General features: G+C 43.6%; 1 protein-coding gene across 1 annotated transcript; it reads right to left on the bottom strand.

The window, feature by feature from the left end:
- Positions 1–9,427: 9,427 nt before the first annotated feature.
- On the bottom strand, positions 9,428–13,961 carry LOC100841973 (ras-related protein RABE1e). The gene is made up of 8 exons (XM_003557376.4): positions 13,708–13,961; positions 12,487–12,559; positions 12,302–12,402; positions 10,538–10,603; positions 10,353–10,447; positions 10,201–10,263; positions 9,997–10,092; positions 9,428–9,901 (listed from the first exon to the last, which is right to left on the bottom strand). Exons 1-8 carry the CDS (start codon positions 13,778–13,780, stop codon positions 9,815–9,817), a joined length of 654 nt encoding a protein of 217 aa, XP_003557424.1. The 5' UTR covers positions 13,781–13,961; the 3' UTR covers positions 9,428–9,814.
- Positions 13,962–14,077: the final 116 nt, after the last annotated feature.

The following is a 14,077-nucleotide window of genomic DNA, read 5'->3' as shown; positions in this document are numbered from 1 at the left end:
CAAAGGATTTTCATAAGAAATTTGGAGGTTTGAAATCCTTAGGAAATTTTTCTATGTTGACTGTTTGATTCGTAGGAACTTTTCCCAAGTATTCATTTTACCATATTCCGAATCTCTTGGAAAAAATCATTTGGTCCAACCGAACAAACTTTGATGCAAACAAAATCTTATAAAAATCAAATGGACATGACGTTACAATCCTACAATTTTTCATATTTTCAAGGCGCCCTTAAACAATGAGATTCCGCCGATTCTCTCGGCGGGAGGCTAAAAATCCGCCGGCGGGTGCACGGCTGTCCGCGGGCGAGTAGAGGTCGGCGGGTGTTTGGTGTTGGAGCGTGGCGCTCCGGATCCCACGACGCGGTGAGGAGGGAAACAGGGAGCCGTGGTCAGCGCGGCGTGGAAGTCTGGAGACGCGATACAGAGAGTCACAGTCATTTTCTTTGCCAGGTGGGCTGGCTTCCATGGTTGGCCTGTCGCGCATGCACGCCTGCCGTGGCCCGCCCGTCCGCCGCGTGTGGTGCGGACGCGATCTCTACCCCACACTCAGCCGCTGCGTTGGTTCCTAAATTATCAATCCTAAATTAAGCTGTTATTGGATCGTTGCGAGTTGCGACGCGCCGGCGGAGGATGCGTCGTGCGTTTCGCGATCTCTTCTTCCAATCTCCTTTTTCTTCTGTCGTGGATTTGCTTGCCTGAGCGCCGCGCATGATGACAAGGCAAGGAAACGCCGGAGCAGATTACTGCATGCAGGGCAAGTATTGGAAACGTGCGTGCGTGCTTTCGGTTTTGCTACTACTTGCGGTCGGGATAGCACGACGGGGAAGATTTGTTAACAACATGAAGAAGAAGAAGAAGAAGAAAAAAAAACGTCGTTTTCGGCGAAAAGAAAAAAGACTATTGTTTGATCAGCGGCTGTCCCTCGTCTTCTCACCAACACATTTTGATCACGTGAGGGGATCGATCTACCAAGGAAGCTAGACCGAGATACCAAGGAGTACTAGTGCCACATTTCGCCGTACGTACAGGTTTCCAGGCGTCTAGCCGTTGGAATTCAGATGCGACTTACAAAGAAAAAAAGGATTCGTACTTCACCTCACGGCGAGAGTTTTTTTTAGAGTAATCGCTACTGTTTATATCGTGAATTTACCAACGTAATCTGGCTGCAACAATAGAGTCGTGGTAACACATGGTTGAAAATCATTTACTTTTCTTTAGAGACTATCTTCGTTAAACAACTTCAACGTCACAAAAGAATCCGAAACAAAAAATATATATACAACCGTCTTCTTGGAAAATTCTTCGCCCTCTTCTGCCACCACGAGTTGATGGTGCCACCGTTACCACTCTGCCGTGAGAGCTAGGCTGACATTGTTGTTTGTGGATGGAAAGTTACTGCTCGCTCTTTTTTATAAAGGCTGACGTTTTGGTTTCGTCGAGACAATATAACTCAGTTTATTTAATAAAAAAATTTGCAGTACGTCGATGACCTACTGTTTCCCCTAAAAAAGACAATATAACTCTATCGATATGTGTTTTGCATACATGAATTTTTATCAATAGATTTGTCTTTAAAAATCTTAGGCTTCATACCATATAAGTTACTCTCCCTCTGATTCTAAATTCTTGACTTAAGTTTTGTCAAATATGGATGTATCTATTTTTAAAAAGCGTCTAGATATATGTAATATTTTGTCACGCAAAGGACATTCTCTAGCGATTCACTAGACAATATACAGATCCGATACACAAATCCACTCAGACGAGGGGTGAATTCGAAGGAGGAAGGGAAAGGTGGGGAGAGCACGCAAGTGCTTTTGGAATTTAGTTCATCGACATACTTGCCAAAGCCGGAAACAGGAGACTAAGTAGGGGAACGACGATGTCTCAACTGGGCCTGGGCTTGCTCAATCCCGGATCACCGCTTTCCTCTGGCGAGTACTTCGTCTGGACTGGGCTTTGTCGATGAGAGATGGCCCAGTTGTGTCACAGTGCGTGACAAGCCCTCTTCCTTTGGTGCTGGCTTGACCCCAAGCCATGACATGTGGGAACTGCTGACGCATATCTTCCAGTGACTCCCAAGTGGCCAATTGAGATGGTAAGCCTTGCCACTTCACCAGAATTTCTGCCACAGTGCCCGGTCCTTGTTTGACCATCCGGCGTCGCATAATCACTTCAGGAACAACAGTGTGATCAGTATCGAAACAGACGTCAGGAAGGTCAGGACATACCTTAGTAGTACTTGGAACAGCAGATTTCAGAACTGAAACATGCACGACAGGGTGTATTTTGCTACTGGCTGGAAGCTGCAACTTATAGGCCATCTTGCCCACACGCTAGATGATGCAAAAGGGACCGAAGTATTTGAAGGACAACTTCTGATTACTACGGCGAGCAACGGTCATTTGAACATAAGGTTGCCGTTTGAGATAAACCTGATCACCGACAGCGAACTCACGTTCTGAACGGCCCTTGTCAGCCTGGGCTTTCATACGTTGTTGGGCACGTAGCAAGTGATTCTAAAGCACAATGTTCATGTTCGCACGTTGCTTTAACCAATGATCAAGATCTGGAACAGCAATAGCTGAGGCCATAGTTTTTAATACGTCGCAATCTCGTCGATATGGAGACGCTACAACGTCGTGGCGCCCTTGGCCTCCGTCGCGTCCACCCACGCGACAAAATTCGCCTGTGGCATCTCGGTGGCGTCCTGTGGCGTCGCGATCACGTCCGCGGACGGTACAGACGATGTGGTGGTTAGAATACGACGCCACACCACCGAACTCGCAGAGTAGTTATGCGTGGGAGAAATTTCAGGCACGCGCGCCGGGGAAGGAGAAATAGCAGGCTCGCGGGAAGGAGGAAGAGAGCGGAGAGGGAAATAGCGAATCGACTGACCAAATCAACATAAATTGGGGAAAAACCAATCTGCACGGAGGGAGGGAGGGAGAAAGAGAAGAGAGAGAATCCACTGACCTGCATCCCCCATCGCCGGCGGTTCCATCGACCAGCGCCGGCGGCTCCATCCCCTGTCGCCAGCCCTCTCTCTCCCTCCCTCCTTCTACTCTGTTATGTTCCTCTCTCTCTCGCTCCCTCTACTCTGTTCTGTTCCTCTCTCTCCCTCTACTCTGTTCTGTTCCCCTCTCTCTCTCCCTCTAATTAGTTACCATGTTTGAGTCCTGGATTGATTGAGTTACCATGTTTGAGTCCCTTGATTGATGTCCATGTGATCATGGTTAGTTACCATGTTTGAGTCCTTGATTGCTGTTGATTTCATTGATTCTTGCCCCTATGATTCCTATACTTCAGTTAAGATGCTACCTATCAATCAGTGGATGTTGTCCCTATGATTGCTCAACAATTTCAAATATGCAGTTGATGTTGTCCCTATAATTCCTCAACAATTTTGTATGTCTACTCAATAGCCAATATACTATGCTACTATAGTATGTCTGATATGTATATTATAGTGATTATGCACAACCTTCAACATCAAGATATGCACATGTACTACATTGATGATTTATATAGTGCCATTATAAGCGAGTATATTTCTGTGAAGTCGCAATGCCACACCCCATAAGCGTTATAAAGCTGTGAGGGGGGTGGGTCGCCACAACTTGCCACGTCGTATTCAAAACTATGGCTGAGGCATCTGTAACCCCAAGTTGTCTCGGAGGTTGGCCATAGAGAGCCTGGAAGGGAGTTGTGCGAATGGCCGAATGGTATGAGGTATTATACCAGAACTCTGCAAGTGGTAGCCACTGTCTCCACTTAGTTGGACAGGAATGAACAAAACATCTGAGATAGGTCTCAAGGCACTGATTCAAACGTTCAGTTTGACCATCAGTTTCAGGATGACGAGCACTGCTCATATTCAAGGTTGTGTCAGTGAGCTTAAACAAATTTTGCCAGAAGTGAGTGGTGAATACTTTATCACGATCAGGGATGATCATTTCAGGAAGGCCATGCAGTTTGTACACATTATCAACAAAGACTTGAGCCACATGTGGAGCTGTATATGGGTGTTTCAATGGAATGAAATGCCCGTATTTTGTGTATTTGTCAATGACCACAAAAATTGAATGGGCAGAACCTGACACTGGCAAGCCTTCAAGAAAATCCATACTGATAATGGACCAAGCCTGTGTGGGAATAGGAAGTGGGTTTAACAACCCAGGGAGCTTAATGTGTTCAACCTTGGCCTATTGATAGATGGCACAATTTTTGGCATAACTGTCAACAGTTTGCTTCAGATGTGGCCAAGCAAAGAGAGCTTTGACTCTATGATATGTGGCAGTAGAACCAGAATGGCCCCCGATGCCACTGGAATGTAAAGCCTGCAATATGTGGTTTTGTGCCTGAGTGTTGGTGCCCACATAAATCCGCCCTTTGTATCTGAGTAGCCCATCTTGCAGAGTATAATGTTCATGAGCTGCAGGGTTTGTAGCCAGAGCAGTGATAAGTTCTGATGCCAAGGGATCATCATCATAACCGTCAATCAGCTGAGTTGTCCACTTAGGAATGCAAGAAGAAATAGCATTAGTTTCTACAATGTCAAAACATCTGCTGAGAGCATCGACAGCCTGATTAGTAGAACCTTTCTTATATTGCAATTTATACTGTAAACCCAACAGAGTGATAAAGGCCTTTTGCTGAATGGGTGTAGTGAGTCTCTGATCTGACAGATGGGCTAGACTTTGATGGTCTGTTTTGATGATGAATTCCTAATGCTGTAAGTAGGATCTCCACCTTTTAACTGCCATGAGCATTGCCATACATTTTTTTTCATAAGTGGACATGCCCTGTGATTTTGGTACCAATGCCTTACTAAGAAGAACAGCTCCAATGCCATTATGGCAAGCATCAGTTTCGATGACAAATTGTTTTCCAAAATCTGGAAGTTGCAAGACTGGGGCAGTGATGAGAGCTTGTTTAATGGTGTCAAAAGATTGTTGTACCAGATTTGTCCACACAAACACTCTGCCTTTCTTTAGCAAATCTGTCATAGGTTTACTAATGATCCCATAATTGCGGATGAAATGTCTATAATAACCTGCTAACCCTAGAAAAGCTTTGACCTGTTTGACTGTATGAGGAACTGGCCAAGTCTGAACAGTTTCAATTTTCTTGGGATCAGTGGACACACCATGAGTACCAATAATGTGACCCAAGTATTCAAGTTGTTGCTGGACAAAAGAACACTTGGAATACTTGACATAGAATTTGTATTGGTGGAGGATGTCAAAGACTTGTTGGAGGTGGAGTAAATGTTGTGACAATGTGCTGCTGTATACTAAAATGTCATCTACAAATACCAAGAACAATTTTATGATGATGTCTTGAAAGATATGATTCATTGCTGGTTGAAATGTTGCAGGGGCACTAGTTAATCCAAAGGGCATTACTTTAAACTCATAGTGGCCATTATGGATTTTAAAAGCTGTTTTTGGTTCCTCCCCTCGAGCCATTCTTGTCTGGTGATAATCTGCTCTGAGATCTAATTTGGTGAACCATTGAGCTCCAGCTAGTTCATCCAATAACTCCTCTACCACAGGCATAGGATATTTGTTTTTCACAGTAATAGCATTCACTTGTCTGTAATCCACACAAAACCTCCAGGTGCCCTCCTTCTTTTTCACCAGAAGCACGGGAGAAGAGAAAGGACTAATACTATGCTGGATGAAGCCCTTGGACAACATATCTGACACTTGTTTTTCAAGCTCATCTTTTAGCTGAGGAGATACTCTGTAGGGTCTCAAATTGACAGGTTTGGCAGCAGGTAACAAAGGGATAGTGTGATCGTAGGCTCTGGGTGGAGGAAGTTCAGTTGGTTCAGCAAATACAGCTGAATTCTTCTGGAGAAGGGATTGAACTTTCACTGGAACTATTTCAAGTGCAGCCACTGATGAGTCAGAAGAAATGGGACATAACTGTAACACTTGTTCAACGTGACCATGCTTAAGCATTTTGGTCATCTGAACAGCAATCAAGGGAAGACACCCAGAAATAGTGCCTTTAAGACCTCGAAGGGTAATTCTGGTACCTTGATGGTGAAACCTCATCTTCTTGGTTTTCCAATCCACATACATAGGACTGCAGTCAGATAACCAATCCATCCCTAAGATAATATCATAACAGCCCAATGGCAACACCGTGAGTGAGGTGGTGAATGTATGGCCTTGAGTCCACCAAGACATATCCTGAATAGCTTGATCACTACAAAGTGGTTTGCCATCAGCTAGTTGAACAGAAGCTGCAGATACTGGAACAGTAGACAACTTAAGGGCTTGGACCAATTGTTCACTGACATAGTTGTGAGAACTGCCATAATCAACCAAAACTAGTAGAGATTGTTTGCCCACATAACACTGAAGTTTAATAGTTTTCCTCTTGGATGTACCATGCAGAGCATCATCAGATATGCTCATCAGCTCAGTGTCAGACTCAGATTCACTTGTATCAACTGAAGTGGATGTGGGAGATGTATCCAACTGTAATGTTTCCAACAACTCATCCAACACATGAACAGAGATTCGCTTAGCACACTTATGACTAGGACTGAATTTGTCACCACAGTTGAAACATAAACCCTTAGCTCGTCGCATAGCACGCAGGGATTCATACTTTTCATGTAATGTGGTCTGGTGGTGCTTATCTGTCCCAGGTGTAGGACCCAACACACTCTCTGATGGGACCAAAGCTTTCTGGAATGATTTGGTATATTCCTTTCCATCAGCCTTATAATATGGCTTTCGCTTCAAGAAGTCCAATTCTTCCTCCTGAACAAGAGCCAAACACACGGCCGTATCAATAGTTCTAGGTGTATGCAATCTTACAGCAATGCGCATGCTAGACTTTAGACCATTAACAAATCTATTTACTAGGAATATCTCATCATAACTAGGATTATGGACTAGAACCTTATGCATTAACTCCTCAAATTGAACATGATACTCATGAACAGTACCCATCTGCTTCAACTTAAACAATTGTTCTAGGTGTTGTTCATACTTGTTTGTTATCAAACTTAGTGAACACAGCAAGGACTAAATCTGACCAAGTGGCTATGGGGTGTAGAGATTCATGGCTTTGAAGCCAGGAGTTAGCAAGGCCATGAAAATGCAATGTGGAATAACTAGCCCAATTTGCATGAGGTACATCAAACATGTGGAAATACTTCTCATAACACTCCTTCCACCATTTAGGGTCTTCACCATCAAATCGAGGAAAGTCAGTACATGGTACTAGCACCATGCTCATGTGAATTCGCAGGTGCAGGAAAGGGAATGTCGAATTGGGCGTGGTAACGCTCACCTTGGCCTAGGGGCCGACCAGAAACCGGAGGCGGTCTGGTACTGGTCCCCTGGTGATGCAAGTCCTCGCCATGGCCATTGGCCCGCTGGGCATCATCGATGGGGATGGGTGACACCGATGGAATGGGCTCCAGCATGTCCATCCGATGCACCAGCCCCGCAAACTCCGTGTGTAGCGAATTTGTTGAGTTGACCAACCGGGTCATCGTGGAGTTCGTCTGCCGCCCCTCTGTCAGCAGCGTGGATTGAGTGGTGAGCACAGAATCGAGCTTACCGACGATGAGATTGATCTGCTTGGTGTGTTCCTGTGCCGTGGCGGCATTGTCGCGCGCCATCGTCGCCGCCGATGCGATCAATTGCTGGATCTCCTGAAGCGAAAGCTCGGCGGTCGTCATGCGAACTGTCAGCGTGGGTTTGGTCGATTTCGCCATGGCGGCTCACTCCAAAGCAATTCAATTGAGTTAGGGTACACCGGAGGTGTTTTGCGTCGATTCTCAAGGAGAAACAACACCCGTCGCTAAGGATTTCACAAATCGCCCGAGAGAATTGGAGCAGCAGTGGAATTTTTTTTTGGGGGAGATGGCTCTGATACCAAAATGTCACACAAATGACATTCTCTAGCGATTCACTAGACAGTATACAGATCCGATACACAAATCCACTCAGATGAGGGGTGAATTTGAAGGAGGAAGGGAAAGGTGCGGAGAGCATGCAAGTGCTTTTGGAATTCAGTTCATCGACATACTTGCCAAAGCCGGAAACAGGAGACTAAGGAGGGGAACGACGATGTCTCAACTGGGCCTGGGCTTGCTCAATCCCGGATCACCGCTTTCCTCTGGCGAGTACTTCGTCTGGGCTGGGCTTTGTCGGTGAGAGATGGCCCAGGTGTGTCACAGTGCGTGACATATTTCGACAACAATTTAGAATCGGAGGGAGTACATATTAGTAGAGTTTTCCTCACAAAACAAATTTTAGTAGAGTAATTCTCATGATGAGTATTTCAGAGAAAGAGAGACAGGCATGCCGGCAGCATAGCATTGGCCAACCCACCATGAGTTCTCCATCCTTTCCTTTTCTCTTCCTTACAGGGGTGCCACAAAACACAGGGTGGCAACTGGCAACGCCTACCAACAGCACATTTGCCACAACACCAACAGCTCAAACGGCCAGCAGCTAGCAAGCATTGGATGATTAGGATAATGTCACGGAATAAATCAAACAACCGATGATTAGATTTGATCACTTTGCTAAAAAAATAAATATTGAGAGGTCATCATTGGATTTGTGTTGGCATGGAACTGTCCGGGCCTAATTGATCGGAATCAGAAGGTTTGGATGTTCTTCGGTTGGGTTAAGCTGTGGGGGGCCATTTGGGAGGCTGTCGCCAGTTGGGTTCGTTATGCCTTTTGTTCTTCCTTTTGCTATTATTTTAACCAGGGGAGTTTATTCTATTCCCCTTGTTCTATGATGCTAATTAGAGTTGCTAACTTGACGGGAGCGAAGATGAGACAGCTGATTAAGTAGGGATTTTGGACCTATGTTCCGAGATTAGCAACTGGTACAGCGTGGGATGCCTAGCTTCGTATTTAATCACTCCAAAGTGATCAATGCAAAATATGTCCCTCCATTCTGTCTTCTCACAGTCACGTCTATAATTGACAAAGACTGGTGTGAGAAATCCGCGAAGCTTCACGAAGCTTCTACTAAACAAACATGCTCTATCATCTTAGCTGTACCAAGTTTAGCTGCATGCAGAATTTGTTCACCGAGAAAATACTTCTTCCATCCTAAAATAAGTGTTGCAATTTTTTCAAAATGATTGAATCTACCCTTGGCAGGGGGTGGGGGTGCTATATGTGGGCTGCTGGCAATTCATGCATCCAGGAGACTCCTAAATTTTTTTATGCATCCAGGAGAAGAACAGAGGGAATGCACGTATTGTTCTGAACTTCTCACTATAATTGTGGAGGAATACCAGCTAAAATAGTATCTGATTTATTTATTTTCACATTTCTGTATAGCCACATTTTGTTCCATTGCAGTCAATAGCACAAGGAGAGGCCCACTTGTCGCTCATGGCCCAACTTGGAATCAGATGCACATGGGAGAAATGAGACAACATGCATGCACTACTGTGCAAACATGACTTCAGACAATCAGATACTGCTGTCTCTTAGAAGATCTGTTTACATAAAGTGAGCAAATCCATCAGCTTATCTGTTGAAATGTTTGCTCTGGCAACCTGGAGCTAAAATAAGAGTATCAACGCTAATGACAGAGCTAAATCATAACAAAGTGAAGCACAAACACCTCAATGGGGGAATAACAACACCACAATGGTCAGAGAATTGATCTTCTGAACTAAATATCAATCAACTGGGCGAAATATACATCTTGGCATGCCACGGGAGTAAACACACAGGAGATGGTGCCGGTAAACTCGCAGTCATTGCATCAGCTACGCTAGGACGAGCCGTGCAGTTGCGCCACGGCATTTATCAGGTGTTACAGCAGGACGATGACCACCTTGATGCGGCACCACCAGCCCGATCTGGTTCTTGCCTACTGATTTGAATAGTTGGGGGCTGCATGATTTGGTAAAGGTTAGCGATGACGATTGTTATCGAACATATCGGATTCCCAAGCCGTGCATGATTTCATGACATGTCAGAATAGCTACCTCATTTGCGGCGGCGACAGTTTCAGTCAATCTTTGCTTGATGTCCCTTGCAATGCTAAAGAATACTTGCTCCACGTTCTGATTTGTTTTGGCACTCTGCAGACAAATTAAATTAAGATAAGTGAAATTCGTTCCTGGTGCAGCTAGTTTTATGATAAAGAGTAGATGTGCCTTCAGTAATTAGCTTATATGACAAAATCTTACCGTCTCAAAAAATTTAATCCCATACTCATCTGCAAGTTTCTGACCTTGAGCTGTGGACACCACCTGTTAGCCAAGAACCATTATGTTGTGGGCATAGAAAGGAAAGTTAGCCAAGTATAGCTAGGATTAGGGGGAAAACTGAAAGCAGTTACCCGCTTTGCATCCATATCGACCTTGTTGCCCACCAAGATCTTGTTGACATTATCAGAAGCATGTTGTTCTATGTTGCGAATCCAGTTTCTAATGTCTAGAAGTTAGTTAAGAAATAATCAATAAAAAAATGAAGGGCACTTTCAGATTTCAATCAACAAATGGGATGCACAAGCTTGTTGGATACTGTTGAAGGATGATTCATCTGTAACATCATAAACAAGCAGAATACCCATCGCTCCTCTATAGTAAGCTGCAAAACGGATAAAGGAAAGGGATAAAATAGGAGCATCAATAACAATGTCAGATATGGCAAAGCTTTGTGAAATTATAGTATTTGACTCTCGATAACTAGTAAATAAATAATATATGTCATCGAGGCATCAACATATAATTGGGCATATATGCACATACATCTGATCTGCTTATGTTTTCAGAAGCAAGGTTGGGCAGGTTTGAGATTACAAAGCAATTTTTTAACTAGAAAGTAGAAAGAATGTGAAGGGACAATTTTGTGCAGAGTTTTCACATTTGAGCATAGAGCAAACGTGGCATACTTTTATGAATTCCAGCATTTGATGTTATTCAAAATATGATACGAGTCTCAAAGCTTACACGTTGGAATTTAGATGCATGATTAAAGTTGCACCGATCAGACAGCTGTTCAACATGAAACTGGCCAAGAGCTCTAGATCAAGCATGGAGCAAGATCTTTTTTTGGGCCTGTACAGTTGGCTTCACAGGTTTCAGTCCTTGTCAAGGTAAGCTCAGGCCTTGTCCTTTTAACTTCTAAAATATCAGATAAGCCTAGCATGTCGCAAATATAGCCTGACTAAGCCCAGCCTTGTGTACTTACCACAAGAGTTTCCTTTTATTTACAAAACTAGGTTTAACTTTTAAATTACATACATATCGTGTGTGTTCTATAATGCTGCCAGTATTAAGACTTCAGTCTAAGAATTATGCCTTTTTGCAGAACCAAGCTCAAGCTCCTCCAAACAAAACTTTGTAAACATGATGTCATAATTACAGGCAGAGCCAGAAGAAAGAGATATGCGTGCCTGCAGGATTGGATCTCAGCTTTTCGTTGATTTCCTTATTTTTGTTCTTTTTATACTTCTAACCGTCTTGGTTAGAGTTTTGTAAATATTCTTTTGGCTACATTTCTTTTAATAAAATTTTGCAATAGGTCTATTGACCTAAGGCATTTCCCTCAAAAAAAAAAATACAGGCAGCAGATAAACACCATACATCCAGATTCAAGACACTTTTTGATGGTGTCATGTGTTTCAAGTTGTCATGAATAATGTAAGACTTTAGGCTGTATGCATCCTAGATGCAGAGGCCGGAGGTAATAAAGCTTCCATTTTCTAAAAATTAATAATCCAGATTCAAGAACCTGAAGAGTACTAAATATTTAAATGAAATTATCCATATCACGTCCCACTGGATCCATACATGGTCTGATGGTCCCTATTGCAACGGGAGGAGTTGTGGGCTTCGATGGACTCTGGGTGCAACCAACTTCTTCAACCTGTATGGTTGGCGTGCTAGCAATATGATATGTGATGCATGATTGTACCTTGTATCCAGTGCTTTTGCTTTGTGTAAGGCGGATGATATTGTGACTTTGAAACTCGTTTAAAAAATATGCGGCTGTGTGCATCAACCGATACTGAGGCCAGGGATTTTCCCTCCTTTTTGAAAATAAAATAAAGGAAATTATACGCCTCCAAAATGGTAGCATATCAACACATGTTATTTTTACCAATAGCATATTCTCTGATACCAGCTTGAGGACAAACTGGAACCTGGTAATGCATTCGGTCAAAATGGCATAACTAGCTAGCACTGAGTTCTAAGTGTGATGTTTTATTGAGAATCAACTTTTACTCTGGCTTTCATATTTAGTCCAACTTGGGAAATACAGACGGAAAGAGAATGTATATACCAGTTGTAATTGTTCTGAAACGTTCTTGACCGGCTGTATCCCAAATCTGCAATTTTACACGCCTTCCATCAAGCTCAACTGTCCTAACCTTGAAATCAATGCTTAAAACAAAGAAAAATTCAAGTTTAGAATATTTACTTCCACAATTGAATGCCTAGAAGAAAGAATGATGGCTGTGTGCATACCCAATGGTGGTGATAAAACTTGTAGTGAAAGTGTCATCAGAGAACCGCAGTAGCAAGCAACTCTTTCCTACTCCTGCAGATTAAAAGAAGGGACAGCCAATTAGAATGAATACAGTATTTTACTATCTGAGAGGAAGTTGTCACAAGACACCACCATCGCATGGCAAAAGAAATCACATAACAGAATAGTCAGAAGAATGAGGGCACATAAGGTGTGCCAAAGTAGCTGCACTCAAGGACTGCACTAGATTTGGACCATTCAATAAATATCTTGACAATCGAGATAAATCACTCTTGCTCTCAGTTTTGATCCAAGGCAGACGAATAAACATGCAGTTCTTTGCTTTCTTTTAATCATATCTCTTATTACATCGTTAAATGTATCTTTTGACTGTCAGGTGTAGTTTACCACTTTTCCTTCTTCCTTGCTTTCTTTTGATCCAAGGGAGACGAATAAACATGCAGCTCTTTGCTTTCTGTTTGTAGGCCACCAAACTGCTAACTGCGCTCTATTTCAACTCAATAAACTGTATACAGACTAATTTCCGGCACCCTTTTCAGCATTTTACCAGCAAACGACTACTTTAGCAGAGATGTAAAAATACAAATGAAGGGCAAAGAACATTTGTACAACCAGGATAGATGTTTATGTTCCAAATAACAGCGCATACATAATGGTGCCCATTCTTGAACTATTTCAGAAACTAATCTGCGGAGAAGATGGATTCCGGCGCAGGTCACGCAATCTGTTTGGGTCACAAGTTCTATTTGCAGGCCTACCTATGGTTGCCATGGTTTTCACAAAAGGAATGTCTGTTGACAAGAATGTCAACCAGAAAACTAAATCAAGCAACACGTACATCTACACCGAGTACCAAAATATCCAACCACCACTCCTGAAGCTTTAATTACAGCTATATAACACTCTACTAAATGAGATCATGTCCCTTAACCTTAGAAGCAACACTCCGTACTTTTCGGTCCCAACGACGAGTCGTTCAGAGATGCAAAAGTAGACAGGGAGTAGTACACGCAGCAGAGAATGGTACAGACAGCAGCCTATATCGCGCAGAGCTCGCGGGAAATCGATCTAACCAGAGACACGAAACAAGCTAAACCTTCAAGCTAAAATAGAAGCAGCCACTACGAATTTGGGGCGGAAGAAGAAGAAGAAGAAGGGGAAAGCTTATTCTGCTGGGTGCAGAGCAAGAAGGTACGTGCCACTGTCGCCGATGAGGAGGAGCTTGATGAGGTGGTCGTAGTCACCGCGCGACCTCGACGGGGCCGCCGCCATGGCACGCTCGCCGGCGACGAGTTCTCGCGCCTCGCCTCGCCTCGCCTTGCTCTCGTGGGGGGATTTTTGGCTTTGCTCAGCAGCGCTCTCGCTTTTCTCTCTCTTATGCTGTTCTGTCTTCGCGAGGGGAGGAGAGAGACGAGCAGACGGAAGAAGCAAACGAAGCGTCCAGCTGTACGCGAGGGAGAAAACAATGGCGTGTATGGGGTTTGTTTGTTGGGGAATGTCATTGGGGTATCTTTGGTAGCTGTCAACTTTTTTCCTTGAGATTTTTTCTTTCTTTCTAATTTTTTGCCA

The sequence above is a fragment of the Brachypodium distachyon genome, chromosome 1 (genome assembly GCF_000005505.3).
Source record: "Brachypodium distachyon strain Bd21 chromosome 1, Brachypodium_distachyon_v3.0, whole genome shotgun sequence".
NCBI lineage: Eukaryota > Viridiplantae > Streptophyta > Magnoliopsida > Poales > Poaceae > Brachypodium > Brachypodium distachyon.
Note: the sequence above shows the minus strand (reverse complement) of the source record. Positions and strands in the feature narration are given on the sequence as shown.

Coding starts and splice junctions, on each gene's coding strand:
- LOC100841973 (XM_003557376.4), bottom strand. CDS start 13,780: ATGGCGGCGGCCCCGTCGAGGTCGCGCGGTGACTACGACCACCTCATC. Junction 12,560..13,707: donor CCTCCTCATCGGCGACAGTG/GCACGTACCTTC, acceptor TTTAATCTGCAG/GAGTAGGAAAGAGTTGCTTG. Junction 10,448..10,537: donor AGATGAATCATCCTTCAACA/GTATCCAACAAG, acceptor ACTAACTTCTAG/ACATTAGAAACTGGATTCGC.